We start from the raw sequence: 12,324 nt of genomic DNA on the forward strand, positions 1-12,324 counted from the left end.
CCCTCCTACCTACTAGAAGGTTCGAGAGAATCATCTTGTCCCCAGTAGTACAACCTGGTTCCTACCCCACCCACCCAAGACCAGAGAAATCAGCTTGGGCAGGCTCAGGTCTTAAAGGAAACTGCCCTTGCTCTGGGCTGAGCCTCTCCTTTCCCAACCCGCCACACCACCCCATCTGTCCCCTTTCCTTACCCACCACTTCCTTCACATCTCTGCTCTTCCCATCCATTGATGATTCTCCCCCAGCTGGCCCTGGCCCCATTCCCAACACTCCCTCCATCCCCCTCAGTTGAAGACTACTCTGTTCACTCACTGACCTCAGGCTGCAGTCCCCGCTTCACTTCCTCTTCCAACACGCCCCTGCCTGCGCAGAACTGGGTCCTCCCTCTCCCTTGCCCATGAATGTGGCCTCTCCTCCCCCACCCCCAGCTCTTCTTTCCCATGTCGCCCCCTCCCATTATTCCTGCATCTATTAACCAGAGTGCAAGGGGTGTGGCATCGATGGGCCCAGCGCAGACTTTGGCTGATCTCAAGCTGGGTTGCTGGAGTTTACCCACCACCCCATCCACACATTGGGAAGGAGGTACATGGCTGCAGGCTTTCACCCAGCAGTTCAGGGAAGACAGGAGCTGTCTTCATCTTTGTGGTTCTGCAGCTTGATTCCTCCTGCTGGGACCAGAGGAAAAGGGGTGGGCAGTGGGACTAGGATCCAATTCAGTTGTTACTCCAAAATGAATTTCAAATGGACCTAAATCAAAGGACTAGGTGAAATTATGGGAGAATGTGTAATTTGAAGAGGGAGAAGTCTTGGACTTGACTTTAAAACTGAAATATCCAAACATTAAAAATTAAAGAAGTGTATGAAACATGAGAGACTATGGACTATGAGAAACAAACTGAGGGCCTCAGAGGGGATGGGGATGGGGATGGGGGAATGGGATAGACCGGTGATGGGTAGTAAGGAGGGCACGTATTGCATGGTGCGCTGGGTGTTATATGCAACTAATGAAGCATCGAACTTTACATCGGAAACCGGGGATGTACTGTATGGTGACTAACATAATATAATAAAAAAACATTAAAAAAAAGAAAAAAAAATTAAAGAAGTGTAAACCAGGGAATATTTGCAACATATATGGCAGATAAGTAATTTCTTTACTACAGAGTCCATACAAACCAATTATTTTTTAAAATTATTAACGTATAATGTATTGTTTCAGGGGTACACGCCTGTGATTTATCAGTCTCACACAACACACAGCACTCACAACACATACCCTGCCGAAGGTCCATCACCCAGCTACCCCATCCCCCCACCTCCTCCCCTCCAGCAACCTCAGTTTGCTTTCTAAGATTAAGAGTCTCTTACGGTTTGTCTCCCTCTCTGGTTTCATCTTGTTTCATTTTTTTTCCTCTCTTCCCCTATGATCCTCTGCCTTGTTTCTTAAATTCCACATATCAGTGAGATCATGTGATAACTGTCTTTCTCTGATTGACTTATTTCACCTAGCATCATACCCTCTAGTTCCATCCACGTCATTGGAAATGGCAAGATTCTATTTCTTGATGGGTGCATATCATTCCATAGTGTGTGTGTGTGTGTGTGTGTGTGTATCACATCTTCTTTATCCATTCATCTTTTCAATGGACATATGAGCTCTTTCCATAGTTTGGCTATTATGGACATTGCTGCTATAAACATTGGGGTGCAGGTGCCCCTTTGGATCACTACATTTGTATCTTTGGGGTAAACAACCAGTAATGCAATTGCTGGGTCATAGGGTAGCTCTATTTTCAATGTTTTGATGAAACCCCATATTGTTTTCCAAAGCGGCTGTACCAGCTTGCAGTCCCACCAACAGTTTAAGAAGGTTACCCTTTCTCCACATCCTTGCCAACATTTGTTGTTTCCTGTTTTAATTTTAGCCATTCTGACTGGTATAAGGTGGTGTCTCATTGTCACCACCTCATTGTGGTTTTGATTCGTATTTCACTGATGCCAAGTGATGTTGGGCACTTTTTCATGTGTCTGTTGGCCATTAGGATATCTTCTTTGGAGAAATGTCTGTTCATGTCTTCTGACCATTTCCTGATTGGATTGTTTGTTCTGTGGGTGTTGAGTTTGAAAAGTTCTTTACAGATTTGGGATACTAGCCCTTTATCTGATATGTCATTTGCAAATATCTTCTCCCATTCTGTTGGTTGTCTTTTGGTTTTGTTGACTGTTTCCTTTGCTGTACAAAAGGTTTTTATCTTGATGAAGTCTCAAAAGTTCATTTTTGCCTTTGTTTCCCTTGCCTTTGGAGACGTGTCTAGCAAGAAGTTGCTGTGGCCAAAGTTGAAGAGGTTGCTGCCTGTGTTCTCCTCAAGGATTTTGATGGATTCCTGTCTCACATTTAGCTCTTTCATCCATTTTGAGTCTATTTTTGTGTATGGTGTAAGAAAATGGTCCAGTTTCATTCTTCTGCATTTGGGTGTCCAATTTTCCCAACACCATTTGTTGAAGAGACTTTTTTTTTTCCATTGGATATTCTTTCCTGATTTGTCAAAGATTAGTTGACCATAGAGTTGACAGTCCATTTCTGAGTTCTCTATTCTGTTCCATTGATCTATGTGTCTGTTTTTGTGCCAGTACCATACTGTCTTGATGATTACAGCTTTGTAATAGAGCTTGAAGTCCAGAATTGTGATGCCACCAGCTTTGGTTTTCTTTTTCAACATTCCTTTAGTTATTCAGGGTATTTTCTGGTCCATATAAATTTTAGGATTATTTGTTCCAGTTCTGTGAAAAAAGCTGATGGTAGTTTGATAGGGATTGCGCTGAATGTGTAGATTGCTCTAGGTAGCACAGACATTTTAATAAGATTTGTTCTTCCAATCTATGAGCATGGAACATTTTCCCATTTCATTTGTGTCTTCAATTTCATGAGTTGTCTATCAGTTTCTGAGTAAGATCTTTTGCCTCTTTGGTTAGATTTGTTCCTAGGTATCTTATGGTTTTGGGTGCAATTTTAAATGGGATTGACTCCTTAATTTCTCTTTCTTCTGTCTCATTGCTGGTATATAGAAACGCAACTGATTTCTGTACATTGATTTTATATCCTTCCACTTTGCTGAATTCCTGTATGAGTTCCAGGAAATTTGGGGTGGAGTCTTTTGGGTTTTCCACATAAAGTATCATATCATCTGCAAAGAGTGAGTTTGACTTCTTCTTTGCCAATTTGGATGCCTTTTATTTCTTTTTGTTGTCTGATTGCTAAGGCTACGACTTCTAGTACTATGTTGAACAGCAGTGGTGAGAGTGGACATCCCTGCTGTGTTCCTGACCTTAGGGGAAAAGCTCTGTTTTTCCCCATTGAGAATGATATTCATAGATGGCTTTTATGATACTGAGGTATGTACCCTCTATCCTAACACTGTGAAGTTTTAATCAAGAAAGGATGCTGTACTCATACAAACCAATTCTTAAAAGGATCAACAACCAACAGAAAACTGCTAAAGAACATGAACAAGCAAATGATGAAAAAAGAAACATACAACTTTGTAAACACCTGACACAATATCCAGTTTCTCTTGTAATTGAACACAAAATAAAACATGAGAAAATTTTTCACTTATCAGACCAGAAAACAATAGTTTTATAGAAGACTCATGGAAATGGGCATTTTCATACACATAGTGGGAACTGCATTTGCAATTTCTATCAAAATACCAAATGTACCTACCCTTTATCAACTTATCCTGCAAAGTCACACACACAACAAGATAGCATGCTGGGCTATTCAGCATGGCATTGTTTATAAAACAAAAGATAGAAAAGATCCTACATGCCCAACAACAGGATACTGCTACATGAATCATGGTACATCTATACAATTCACTATCACATGGCAAAGAAAAGAAAAGAATGAGGTAGATCTTATAGGCTAAAATAGAACCATCTCCAAGACACACTACATGAGGGAAAAAAAAAAGGTATAGATAGTGCATATCCTAAACTCCTGTGAGTGTGTTTTAAAGGGGGATACATAAGACTGTAAATGCACAGACTCTCCCTGGAAGGATCAAGAAATTTGCAACAGTTATTTCCAGGGTACTCCTAACCTGGGGTACTCTGGGCTAGGAGGAAGACTTACTCTTGTTTCCTTTTATAACTTTTGATGAGAAGGGTCTCTGGAGGGACATTAAGAAAGTAGCTTGGGAGAAAGGGGCACAGGCTTCGGCTTCAGAGTTATTCTAATACTGTGAATACTGCCCTTGAAAATGGGGATTAAAAAAGAACTTCCCTCCTCAGCTGAGGCCTAAATGAAATAAAGAACATTTGGCATTTAGTCTCCCACACAGGAACCCCTCAATGAATGGGGTGGTCACAACCTTGCTACTAGCCTGCTAGGACTTAGGTTGCTTCTCCCAAACCCCGCCCAACCACCACATAAGTATTGACCACTGTTAACACAGGGTGGCTCCAGAGAGGCACAAAGAAACCAGGGCTTCTCTGGCATGGGCCAGGACCCATTTGTCACAAGTCATGTTTCACCAGGGTGTGGAGGCTGATTTCTGGCTTGGGGATTTGCTGCTTGATCTTTCATGCCCCTAAGACCTGCTCATTCTATCTATCCCTTCTCTTCTGGCCCCCTGACACTGCCGGGGTCATTATCTCCCTTGTAGTCTGACAAAAGCTATCTCTATGGTCTCCAGGATTCATTCCTCCCCTCACCAGCCTAGCCTCCACACTCCAGCCACAACTATATGTCACAATCAGTATGGTTACATCGATTCCCTGACTGAACTCTGTTCACCATTAGGTCATTGGTAACCAGTCCCTTCTGCTGCTGCTCCCAACTACCACACTCCCCGAAATTATCTCATCACCCTGTATGTCCATGATCTCGCTTTTCCCCTCCTGATCATGAAAGTAATTGAGGCATATTGTAGAAAATATAGACAAAGCAGTAAAATTTAACCATTAATCACCCCATGTACTTATTGTCTTTCAGTCTTTTCTATGCATGTATATTTAAGAAAACTGGGCTATCTGTACCCACCATTTAATTTTGTACTTAGCATTGTTCATTTAATATTGGGAATATTTTATATACTGAATAACCTTTAAATTATTATTTTAGTGTTGCATAATATTCAATCATATCATAATTTAATCATTCCCCTATCATTAGTCACTTGGATTGTTTTTTTCTTTCTCTTTCTTTCTTTTTTCTTTCTTTCTTTCTTTCTTTCTTTCTTTCTTTCTTTCTTCCTTTTTGTAAAACAGTAACACTGGCAAGTACATAAATCACTGTCAAAATATTCATTTTTAGGATAGCTAAGGTAGTACTATATCAAACCATACCAACATTGTTTTTTTATCACTTTCACATCACTGTGCTCCCCGTAATACACAACTGTTGCACTCTCTTGAGACTTCTTGGCTCTAGTTTAAATACCCATCAATTGGCCTGGCTCTTTGACAGCTAAAACTCTGAGAGCTCTTGGCAACTTAACAGGGTTTGACATCAGGGAAATTCAAATCAAAACCACACTGAGATACCACCTTATACCATTTAAAATGGCAAAAATTGACAAGGCAAGAAACAACAAATGTTGGAGAGGATGTGGAGAAAGGGGAACCCCCTTACAGTTGGTGGGGATGCAAGCTGGTACAGCCACTTTGGAAAACAGTGTGGAGCTTCCTCAACAAGTTAAAAATAGAGCTACTCTATGACCCAGCAATTGCACTACTGGATATTTACCCCAAAGATACAGATGTAGTCAAAAGAAGGACCATATTCACCCCAATGTCATAGCAGCAATGTCCACAATAGCCAAACTGTGGAAGTAGCAGAGATGCCCTTCAACAGATGAATGGATAAAGATGATGTGGTCCATGAGAGACTATGGACTATGAGAAACAAACTGAAGACTTCAGAGGGGAGGGGGTGGGGGAATGGGATAGACTGGTGATGGGTAGTAAGGAGGGCACATATTGCATGGTGCACTGGGTGTTATACGCAACTAATGAAGCATCGAACTTTACATCGGAATCCGGGGATGTACTGTATGGTGATTAACATATCATAATTAAACAAACAAACAAACAAACAAACAGGGCTTCAGCTCCCACCTGCTTCTAGAAATAACAGCCAACGGAGAAAGAAGTTGACCTCTAGGAAAAGGAAAACCTAAGCCAACGGTGACAACTAGTAGTAGTCACTTCTCATCTACCTGAAACCATACAGAAAAAGGAGAGCAGTAATTTATTTTGAGAGCTGAAAATGCATTGGAAGTAAGAGTTGTTAGTTGGGTAAGGATCTGGTCTGTCTGGTAATCCACTAGGCTCACATGATTTGTGCAGGATTGGAGGCCCTGAACCTGGGTGCAGGTTTATGGAAACCAAGACCTGGAGATGAAATACAGTAGAAATGTAAAAAGTCATTTTGTTGAATGAGCAATATAAAAGTATGATGTATAAAACTTGGTTCGCTCATATATATAAACTATTTGGTATATTCACGTAAATACAAATAAAGTTAGGGCACAGAATCCTTATAGCCAAGGTACAGAACATCCAGTACAGCCACTGTTGTTAGCATCCTGTTTTGCTGAAACTACAGAGCACTCTGCATATCCACATCTTTATATAGGGCTTCCCCACTCCACCTTTGATCACATGCATTTGTGGCCTGTAGACTTGACTGCAGTGGCCATTACCTTGGTTACATATTGGGTTCCCCTTCAGAACTGGGGAAAGAAAAAAAAAGTTGGCCCTGGGAATGAAAAAAAAAATTTAAGTGCACTAGGTGATTCTAACATGCAGCCAAGTGAATACCACTGTTTCACTGCAAGGTTGGGTCAGTGATTCCCAAATCTAGCTTTACATCACAATTACCTGGGTAGCCTTTTCTGAACTATCAATAGCAATCTTGAGCCAGGAAACCACAATCACCCATGACAAGCGTTCAAATAGGAGGATGAACATACAATGTGAAGCTAAAAGAATTAACCTGTCCTAAGGATCCTAACCCAGCAGGTAACATTCAGGAAAGTATACTTTTGGTCTCTTGACAGGTCCATCTTCACCTGCTTTCCCTCTCTTCTGGGATTCCTGATCCTGCAGGGGGGAAAACCTGAGCTTGTTCCTCAGCAGACACGGGGTTTTATCTTTGGGTTTCTCCACTCCCAGGTGGGGGACAGGAACAGTCACTTCAAGGTTCAAATGAGTACATGAGCATTTTTGGTTCTCACTTTTGAATCCTATTAGTTTCTTAGAATTGTGTCTGTATGATTTAGAGTGCAAACTGGGAAAAGGTAGTGCACATGCTTGGATGAAAGACCATGGTTGAAGGGGAGGAGAAAGAGGAAATACGCTTTCTTGTTTATGCCTTCTGTACATAAAAGTGCTCTGTAAAATACAAAACAAATGAGCCAGTAAGAGTCCCAATGGCGGGACTTCTACATGAGAGTTGAACCCGATAACTTATCACCAGGTAGGGCATTTATGATATGCTCTTGCTTGCTGAGTGGGTGAAGAGACAGACCCAGAACTTGGGAGACCAGTCTCAGATTTGCTGCTTACTGGTCACACTGCTTAAGGCACATCATAAAATCTGTCACCTCAGCTTCCTCACCTGAAAATGAGGCCATATACCCCTTTCTCAGGCTTTCCACAGATCTGGGTGGGGATTATAGGTGGTTAGACACAGCATGGCAGAACAGAGAACCTGGATTTAAGTCCTGGATTTGAATGTAGGCTGTTCTTTGTTGTTTGACCACTCTCAGCTAACTGGGACAAACACTTCTTTCAGTGTTCAAAGGGATAAAGTAAGGATCTATGTGAAAGCATAAGACAAGTGCTTGGGATTATGATTCTATACATGAAGGTGTATAAACAAAGAATTAAGTTCTATATTAAATACAAGGCAATATTACATAGCTCCACCTATTGCATAGTTTTATAAATCATTTTTTTCCAGGAATAAAGGCTCAATGGTAACAAAGTTTATCTTACCTTAGCCAGCTTCTTCATCTTTCTAAATTTTCACATTCCAATACCTTTGAACTTCTCAAAAAAAAAAAAAAAAAGACCTTAGGAGTCCCACTCTGCCTCTCCCTCTCCTTCCCTCTTTGGTCCTCTCAAAATTAGAAGGACTTCATTATTTCTTCTGAAGACCAGCCAAAAAGAGAATGACACCCAAACTGAGTCCCCTGGCTGGGCCTGAGCAGAATGAGCATAGATAATGTGGGCACGCCTATCAGCAAGCTTTATTCTTTGACTCCTCTATCTGGGAAGGGGACTGTTAGAGGCATCTCACTCCAATGGACTGCAACGGAAGCTAGGGCGACTTGGAGAGTTGTTGTTAGCAAATGAATACTGTCTGGCAGCATTTTGGCCCCAGTGTTTTGTCTCCATCAATCCTCAAGTGCTTGGCCACAGACTGCAGAATGGAAGACTCATGAGACGTCCCCAGAGCTTTACCATACCAAGGTTCATGAGGTATAGACAATTAAGAGAAACAGCTGTTTCCTCCTTCTATCCATTTTAGGAACAGCAGATAATGTTTTGTTTTTTTCTTTTAATGTTTAAATTGCCTAAGAAATGGAAAGCTTATAAATGTTCACAGGTGAGTTGTTGAATTGCTACCCCAAGTAGTTTCCCTAACTAGTCATTAGTTCTTAACCCAAAATTAACTAGAGTACAAGATTCGAAGCCCCAGAATCCCACCAAGCAGACCTATACCAATAACCTGCCTGTTGCTCAAGAAATGAGGAGTTTTAAAAAACAAGATTGAGTTAAAATACCTTTCCTCAAATAGGATCTTTATCACTTAGCTTTGTATGACCCATTTCTAAGAAAGCCACATTCCATTTCAAACATGATAACCACTGAGGGTACAGTTAAAAACACAGTCCTTGCCTTTAGGCGCTTAGCTTTCACTCAAGTCAGCCTCTGAAATGCGTATGTTCTGGGATGCACTCCTGAAAACTGTTACTTTTAAGAACATGGTTGGCCTCATTTTTACAGAGGTACAAAACAGCAAAGACGTGTTCAATTAGGGTGTAGTGGATTATGATTAATGCCTGGAGTAACAAGTACTTGTTACTCCACAAGATGGGTTCTGTGGTGTCGCATGAGGTGCGAGTTAGAAATGAAAGCCGCACCACACTTGGCACACTCATAGGGCTTCTCCCCAGTGTGGGTTCTCTGGTGCACAGTGAGGCTCGACCTCTGCCGGAAGGCCTTGCCACACTCATTGCATGTGTAAGGCTTTTCCCCATTATGAATTCTCTGATGAATAAGCAGGTATGAGCTACACGTGAAGGCCTTCCCACACTCATTACACACATAAGGAAGATCTCCACTGTGAATCCTCTGATGCACAATGAGGCAAGACAGCTGACTGAAGGCTTTTCCACACTCACTGCAATCATAAGGTTTCTCCGCAGTGTGAATTCTCTGGTGCACAATAAGGTGTGAAAAACAACTAAAGGCTTTTCCACACTCTTTACACTCATATGGCTTTTCACCAGTATGGCTTCGTTGATGTACAATAAGATTTGCACTCTGGGTGAAGGCTTTGCCACAATCATTACAGGCAAAGGGCTTCTCCCCAGTGTGGATCCTCTGGTGGACAATGAGGTTTGAGCTCCGAGTAAATGTTTTCCCACACTCGTTACATTCATAGCATTTTTCTGTAATGTGAACTTTCTGGTGTCGAGCAAGTTGTGAGCTATAACTGAAGGCTTTCTCACATTCACTGCACTTAAAGGTTTTTTCTAAGGAGTGGATTTTTTGATGTACGGTCAAATTTGAACTCTGAGTGAAGGCTTTCCCACATTTTGAACAAACATATGGTTTCTGTCCAGTGTGGATTCGCTGATGTACAACAAGGTTTGCACTCTGAATGAAGGCTTTCCCACACTCATGACATTCGAAGGGCTTCTCCCCTGTGTGGATTCGCTGATGCACTACGAGGTTTGCACTCTGACTAAAGCCTTTCCCACACACACTACATGTAAAAGGTTTCTGTCCAGGCTGGCTTTTCTGATTTTTAACAGAGCTAGAAGTGAGGCTATATCTTTCCCCAGATTTCTGACATTTCTGATCTTCCTCTACTTTGAGGCTTTCAGGTACAAGACAGTCCTTCACTGTCACATGTCTGAAATCTTTCTTTTCCCTCTTAATTCTCTGCCTCTTTAACATGTTCCCTTTTACACAGGCTTCTCCTAACTCAAGTCCTTGAGGATTAACTTTCTGGATTCTTCCTGATTTTATGAACGGTTTTTCTGCTTCATCACATTTCTCAGTTTTTGGAACCAGTAACTGTGGGTTCTTAGTTTCAGCACCTGAAACAACAAACAAAGTACAGATGTCAGCTTATTCAGGCCTAGAAAAAGAACAGGATCAAGTGATAAATGTCAGGAAGTATGTGAATTCAGTGTACATAAAATGGCTTCATCAAAGGAAAGAATTCCCCCCATGTGTCACCTCTCTCTCCCACACCCAGAGCAGAATCCACTGATTAATGGTCTTTCCAGCGCTTCCATTTACCTCCATTAGACATCCAGCCCACTGCCTCATGCCAGGAAAACCATCTTCAGACAGCTCTCCTGGTTGTGTGATGAATGATGTTACAATTAAAACCAGTTATGAAGGACACCAATCTCTCCCCAGGCTTGCCTCCTTACCTTAGCCACTTAGTGTGGATTTGCTTACAACCCACCAATTAATTAGGGAGATTTCGTCCCTGGAAATGAAGATCTATGCAACTTAGACTTTTGTGTATAAGGAAGCTGGATATCAAAGAAAGGATAAGAAAGGACAGAAAGGGTCACACTGGATGCCAAAAGGACCAGAGCAACTAAGAGTACCTGAAAAATTGAGAGGCTATGCCACATAGAGGTTAAGAACATGGATTGTGGAACCAGACTGCTTGGTTTCAAATACCTGCTCTGCCACTTACCAGCTGCATGACTTTGGGCTAGTAACTTAATTTCTCTGTGCCTCAGTTTCCTTATCTCCAAAACAGGGACAATAACAGTATCTATCCCATAAAACCATGAGAAGATTAACTGAGTTACTCTATAGTAATGCCTGAGAACAGCCTTGGAGCACAGGAAGTGGCTCTGTGAGGGTCTGCAGTCACTTTGAGCTGGACAACTAGTGCTGTGGGTCCATGTGTTAGGGCCCAGGAGCAAAGATGAACCTTAGGGCATAGGAGCTGTTATGGTGATAGATGGCAACCCTAGAAGGGACTGAAGAATATGAACAGAGTAAACAGCTGAACCCTTGTGTTGAACAAATAGCTTTGCTTTGTGTCAGGGAAAGCTGACCTTTCTAAGTTTGAGACATTGTATAGCCTGCTCCATTATGTCAATATCATGAAAACATCAAAACATTATTAAGTTTTAAAACTCTTGACTAGTGTCTGGCTGCTCTACATTGCCTCAGAACCTTAATGGTGTCAGAAAAGGGGTCCTGCAGTCAGTAACATCATAATTCTTTGTCTCCTCTCCACCCCTACTACCCTTGAAACAAAAATGTGCACCCATGCAGCCTAGTGTTGGTAGAGTGAACCTTTCTTTTTTTTTTTTTAAATGATTTTTTTTATTATATTATGTTAGTCACCATACAGTACATCCCCGGATTCCGATGCAAAGTTCGATGCTTCATTAGTTGCGTATAACACCCAGTGCACCATGCAATACGTGCCCTCCTTACCACCTATCACCAGTCTATCCTTTCAACAGTATTTGAATTATACCAAGCTCAGGAGCACTACCCAGATAAGGCACAAGAAACAAGGGCGAGAGCAGTGGGAGGCAAGGCTCCAGAGGGGAGATATTCCTACTGGTGTCAGTTTAGAAGCAAGCAGGAAAGCTGTGAGCTGCAGGTCATGCAGCAACTGCAGAGGGGAGAATCCAGCATCTACAAAACATTCCACCAGCACAGACCAGGCAACTCTCTAACCTAGGAGATGACTGAGTGAGACATGGATGTCGGGATATAAAGCATCATGGGGGACAGGGAAACAGCCCACTATGGCTGCCTGGTTAAGGAAACAGTTACATGATACTCCCATCACAATCATTCAGATAAGATGGGGGATGCTGGAAAAAGGCAATGCCTGAGAGCAGCATATAGCAGAGCACTGAATGTGACGACAACAAATTCTGAAATGCCAGTCTTTTTCCAGTTATTTCCTTTTTTTTTTTTTATTATGTTAGTCACCATACAGTACATCCCTGCTTTTTTTTTTTTTAAAGATTTTATTTATTTACTTGACAGAGATAGAGACAGCCAGCGAGAGAGGGAACACAAGCAGGGGG

General features: G+C 41.8%; 1 protein-coding gene across 2 annotated transcripts in view; it reads right to left on the reverse strand.

Moving 5' to 3' along the window:
* Positions 1-8,550: 8,550 nt before the first annotated feature.
* ZNF35 (zinc finger protein 35) overlaps positions 8,551-12,324 on the reverse strand; it is a 41,989-nt gene continuing 38,215 nt past the window's right edge. For both annotated transcript variants that reach the window (XM_011217776.3, XM_011217774.3), the window contains exon 5: positions 8,551-10,341. In XM_011217776.3, coding sequence (XP_011216078.1) covers positions 9,095-10,341 — 1,247 coding nt within the window. In that variant the 3' untranslated portion in view covers positions 8,551-9,094. The remainder of the gene's footprint in view (positions 10,342-12,324) is intronic.

The sequence above is a fragment of the Ailuropoda melanoleuca genome, chromosome 4 (genome assembly GCF_002007445.2).
Source record: "Ailuropoda melanoleuca isolate Jingjing chromosome 4, ASM200744v2, whole genome shotgun sequence".
Lineage (NCBI taxonomy): Eukaryota > Metazoa > Chordata > Mammalia > Carnivora > Ursidae > Ailuropoda > Ailuropoda melanoleuca.